The sequence below is a fragment of the Lissotriton helveticus genome, chromosome 5_1 (genome assembly GCF_964261635.1).
Source record: "Lissotriton helveticus chromosome 5_1, aLisHel1.1, whole genome shotgun sequence".
In the NCBI taxonomy this organism is placed as follows: Eukaryota; Metazoa; Chordata; class Amphibia; order Caudata; family Salamandridae; genus Lissotriton; species Lissotriton helveticus.
In genome coordinates this window covers 1,088,391,711-1,088,397,710 of record NC_136065.1, presented here as the reverse complement: position 1 = coordinate 1,088,397,710, position 6,000 = coordinate 1,088,391,711, and the positions used below count along the sequence as shown (strand labels likewise).

At 39.4% G+C, this 6,000-nt stretch overlaps 1 protein-coding gene across 1 annotated transcript in view; it reads right to left on the bottom strand.

Annotated features, from left to right (window-relative positions):
* Positions 1–917: 917 nt before the first annotated feature.
* BORCS7 (BLOC-1 related complex subunit 7) overlaps positions 918–6,000 on the bottom strand; it is a 29,714-nt gene continuing 24,631 nt past the window's right edge. The window contains exon 5 of the mRNA XM_078643671.1: positions 918–3,411. Within this exon, the coding sequence (XP_078499797.1) occupies positions 3,360–3,411 (52 nt within the window). The 3' untranslated portion in view covers positions 918–3,359. The remainder of the gene's footprint in view (positions 3,412–6,000) is intronic.

Below are 6,000 nucleotides of genomic sequence, written 5' to 3'. Positions count from 1 at the left end.
GCTCACAGAAGTATGTTTGTGCGTAATACTTGATGTACCTCGTAGCCTTAACAGTTCGGTGTAATGCTATGGCCCAATTTAACTTACAAGAGACATATCTGAGATATTAGCAAGGAGATATGTTCAGGTAGCTGGTTTGGGGTGGGCTAATCAATAGCCCCTTGGGGTCTTTAGGTTTTCGGGTGCTTTGTTGGGTGCAGCTGTTAGTAGGCGGATGAATATTGTAGAGATGGAAACCTCTGGCAAGGCCAACCTTCATTGTGACTTTGTCTCCGACTTTCTGTCCTTAACTAGCATGTATGAAGAAGCGAAGAAAGGGGTGGTCATTCTCCATAGGAAGGGGGTGCAACGTAGTCTCAGAGGTAGCAAGGCAGAGAACGTGCATGGAATAGTTGAACTTAACAGTGAGCTAATAAACGAGGGGGACAGTACAGGACTTGTACTCATATGCCAAAGTGCACTCCCCATCCCTCTTCAGAAATATGTCAAAAGACAACTCATTTACTTCAAAACAACACTTATGAAGGCGAAGTTACTCTGTTCCTTAAAATTTTCAATACAATAAAGCACACTGAACAACATGTTGCTATATTGCTAAAATGTTACTCAATCTGTTCACATAGCATGTGTTTAACTGTATAGTGATTCTGGGGGGTGGAGGGGGGATCTAGATTTTTTTATTTCGTTTTGGCCTTGCCTGTTACCTTGTTTCGAGCAGATTCAATAGCTGACTATTCTATAGAGGCTTGGCTGACACAGCAAGTTTACTGTGTGGATTTATTTCTGACCAAGCATAAATCTCCCTCCCATAAGGCTTTCATGGATGGGACTCTTCTTGCCCAGATCTCTAGTTCCCAACTTATGAAGCATTGTTGCATAGCTGGAGAACTCAGTGAAATGCATCGTTGCAACTCATGTGGTTTCAAAGAAAATCATATTTTATTTAGTTTATAATCAAAAACAAAGGTGAACGTGGCAAACAAAACATTACATTTGTATACACAGAATGCATAAATAGTTGGTTCATAATTACATTAGCATTGCTTTTACAATGTGAATGCAGTTCAGTTCATGTAAACATATTTCATACAGTGTACCTAATATAGACTAGCACTGTTACAGTTTTGTTTAGCAAGGCATAAATTATCCTTGTTTGGGGGATATCCAAGAGTTTGCAAAATGATGCTGACACGTTTGAGCTAACTAGAGAGTTAACCCACTTTCATCAGGGTAAGGAACTAGGCAGTTGTTAGGTTATAAATGTTGAAAATTGTGTAGTTAGCCGTACAGGTGTTCTAGTGTACTAGTGCCAGATGTGGATGGACTGTGACTCCATATAAACCTAAAGCTGACCATAGAAGAGTTCATTATTTGTTATTGGAGGCTAGTTCTGTATGGTGAAAATAATTGAGAAAGGGAAGACAAACCTTAGCAGACAACATGTTTTTTTATGAGGCTATCCGTGTGTCCTCTCAATTAATTTTCTAGGCAATATAAAAAAATACATAATACTTTACTGCAGTTGTTTAATTATTCATTTTTTGAAAACCTACTACTTTTTATAAATTAAAATGTGGCACCTTGGTAGGGCAATCAACTATTTTCCTTTTTCATGAAATGTAAATATTTTTTTCGAAGTATAATTTGCACTAAGGTAACCGAATCAGAAATATGAATAACTAACAGGTGTGGTATTTAGATTCAGTGCATCTATAATTGAACAAAGGCAGAATATGTTGAATGAAAGTATACCTTTAAAGTTCTCGTCCCCGCAGGTATACCTAGAGCCACCTGGAAAAGATTGGTTCTGGTCTTTACAGATCAGTCTACCTTCAACTGTATCACAGCTGTATGGATGAAAGAATAGTCACTAAATGTCATAGTGTCTTTTTAAGTGGGATTGTGGGAGTAGGTACCTTGTGCAGTTAATGAGAAATTATTTTGATCAATGTGTTGTGGCACATTTCATGAATCATGACATTACAATAATCTGTCCTAAATCAATGTCAAGACAGTTCTAGATCACCATGGAGAAATATTTTATTTAAAAAAGATGTATTATTGCTTTAAATGCTTGTTTATTGAAAGTGGAGTCCACATGATGAGTCAGATGCTTTTATTTTAAAATGTACGCTCATTAGTTTTGTAACATTATACCCGCTACCTAAACTAAAAGATAATTACTTAAGATCCTTTCTACCATGGAACAATGAATTGAAAGCAAAAACTATTAAATGAAAATCACACCATTGAAGATTACTAGATTGGTGAAAACATTATGGTGTGATAATGTAATGATCTTTTGATCTCGAATGGACAAGATAGCTCATTCAGCTGAGCCCTTGCTAACATGATAAACTGAACGCCATTATTTGGAAAATCATAATGCTACAAAAAAGGAAAACTGCAGCAGCAAATGCAATATATAAGAAATACTATTCGCTATCTTTTCTTATTGATCATTTTTTTCAGAATGGTATCGACTTCCCATTCATTTTCAGATGGCAGATCACATTTCTAAATGGAAAACTACACATACCAATTTGCTCTTTTGTTCTGCATGTTCTCTTTGTTGTGCCTCTTTTTTAATGCATCACAAAATCCCTGGCACTGCTGATCAGGCGGACTGCCTGGTAGGGAAGTGGGAAGACTGCCAAAAAAGCCCACTCTGTCAAGGTACTGCCAACATCTAAATCAGGCACTAAGAACAGTCAGTTCATGCCCCCTCAACGGCACCTGCAGCCAGACAGTCCTTGATAAAGTATGCACAGTCGCCAAAATCTGCTGCCTACAATTATCAACAGCTCTATAGACCCCCTAAACGTAGAGTGCTGAACATACACTGATCAAAATTTCCATTAAAAAGCTTAAAAGCTAGGTGAATGTTCGAGCAAATCAATGTAAACGTTCATAGATTGTGTGTTTCTACTCAAACATTTTGACAATTATTGTTGTTCTCCACATCAAGGGATTGTAGTTTAAAAACTTTTTGTCATAATTTGTAAACGGAGGGTTCAAATTAGGAAACTATGAACTGTGAACGTGCTATTACCGAAGGAAATAGGGGCTCCCTCTTTAGTACTAAGACAAGCTATTGAATCACTCAAACATGATTCTCAAAGTTAAACGAGAATGAAATAAAAGGCATACAATATAAACACTGATGACACTACTGTTTGATAGTAGAGCAGACCATCCAGCAGAGGTTCCTTTATTTAAATAAGGGACTTTAATCAGACAAAGTTCATTCACATTGTATGTCCTCCTTTTCAGCACATTGAATAATGTGTCATGAAACTAGGAGCGTGGCGTGAGACAATAGCATGTAACCTTTCCTTTATCACTCCGCCTCGGTTTTCTCATCTGAGGAGGTGATTCAACTGGTCCTGCAAGTTTGAAGACTGTCTGACACTAAAAATAAGACAAACAACATATTATTCAGATTAAATAGGTGTAAACGGAGATCTAGCCCAACTGCTAATTTTGTGGTCAATGATAGTAGGGAGCATGTTAAATGAAGACAAAGAAGTCACAGAATATTTCAAACGCTTCAACAAAATTATGTTACCACCACTGAGAATATAGTAACCAGAACCAATTAAAAGAAAACTGTTTAAAAATAAAATAACGGTGAACATGTGCTTCGTGGAGCATTTTTAATACTTAACATAAACGAAAGTTAGAATTAAGGTTCACTGTATTTACACATTTCCATGTCTTCATAACTCCGCCAAATATTCAATAAGCTTCTTGAAATGGTTGATCTAAATATCAACTTGCATGCAAGAATAACAGACTTAACATCTTTAGTTCCTAGTCAAAATAAAGTTGCGTACATACATTTAATTTTACAAGTGTTACCCTATATATGTTTCAGACTGAATAATTTACTCTGAAAGTGGGCCCAAACATTCCAAGGAATGTTTTCAAATGGTTTTCAATACGACAAAAATACAATGACTTTTGTTGAATAATATTTTGCATGGTGCCATCTAATGAACTAAAAGCCTGTTTGTATCAATAATAAGTCAATTAAAATGTGACAATGCTTTGCAATTAGTGCCACATAGTATGCCAGATAAATTGTCTTTACCTATATAATTTATTGTGTAAGTAGTCTGGTTGCATCTCCCAGTGCTACTGCTGCTGCGCCTTCCCCAGAACTAAAGGTGTGCAATCTGCCAGTTTACATGCACACTCTTTCACCCACCTCACTCCACCCCACACTCAACACACACCCAACTCCTACTACACCACACCCCTCCAAGTCCTACATACTCAACACTTGCTCCCTCACTAAACACGCGACCAAACTTTGTGTTCTGCTACACAATCGCTAACAAGACTTGCTCCTCTGGAATTAATTTCGGCTGACTCCCTAGCCGGCTCCTGCCATCACCTCGGCAATGCACTCTGGATGCAAGATTGCAAGACAGGACAGGACAGACCCAGTGGCAGAAAGGCTACCATCTCCAAAGAATCCATCCAATGTGCCACAACCTCAGAAAGCACCACCAGCAACATGGAACACTTGACCTTCAAATTCATCGTCACCACTAACTACATCCTCGTCTACTGCCCCCAAGGGACCAAGTGCTAACTTCAGAAGCAACATCACAGACTTTGCTCCCTAATTCTCGACGTCAGTGCCTTCATCGTCCATAGCAACAACAACTACCACCTAGAGAACATCACCCATATCAACACAACCAACTTCCTCTAGGACCGGTCCAATCTCGGACTCACTCAGTGAGTGGAAGGCCCCAAACACAAAGCCAGACACCTATTGGAATCACCATCACCAGCAACATCAGAGTAGACATGCCGACACGTTCACCTGAACGCACCTATGCCCTTGTCAACTTCAGCATACCTTTCCCACACCACCGCAGAAACACCATCACCATATCTTATTGACGGACTGGAACAAGATCTCAGAAGCATTCTGGTCTTATGAACTCCTATACCACAAGCCTCGATACAACAACAACCTCCCCAAATATTTCTCAAACTTCAACACCTGGATCACTGCAAGCACAGACACCCTTGCTTCGCTCAAAGCCAAAAAAGCCATGAGGACCAGACTGCAAGCAAGCTGGTACACATCAGAGCTCAGGCTCACCAAACACTACTGCAATCAACTTGACCACAGATGGAGACAAAGTCAGAAGGACACCGACAACAGCATTTAAAAATCCACCCTCATATGCTACCATCAGCAAATTAGAGTAACCAAATGGTCCACACTCACAGACCGAATTAAAAGCAACACCTATAGCTGTAAGAAAATCTTTTAGGTTTACTAGATGCATCATCCTTCTAAAGAATGCGTGACTGCGAAGGTGACGCCCCCCCCCACACAGTTTGCCATGGATCCGGTAGTATAGTATAGCTCAGTTCGTGCCATCCGTACAATGGACTGGTAGAGCTTTAGTACATACCCTGCATGCATGGTGTGAATATATACCACTTTTAAGTTTTACTTTACCCTGAAGAAGACCCAAGACCTATATAGGCTAACATAAAGGTCGAAATATGTTGGTAATTGTAGTTTCCTTCAGAGGTCTAGTGATTCATTGCTTTTCACATTATGACCTGACTTCCATGATTTTAACCATATCAGAGGTCCTCTGCAGTAAAGTAGGTTTCGCGTATACCCCTAGGAATTTTTACAGCTTGTTTTCTTGCCAAATCAACAGAACCCAAGGCATTGCCCTGGCAGTAGATTTCTAAGAACTCCCAAGGTCAAGAATAGCTTCCCTCAGTTGAGTCCGCTGGAGTGGCATTGCTCTTACTCCATTGTGAGAGGTCGTCAAATGATGAAGCATGCCTTGATAAGTTAAGGGTGAGACAACCTCTCAAAGATCTTTTGATGACCCTCTCCAAAAAAGTCTGAACTGCGAATGGATAGCAGTTACTATACTAACCTCAAGTAGTTTCATGTTTTGCAGGGCTGCCATATGTGTCAGTGAGAGCATGGTCTGTGGGGATGTATAAATA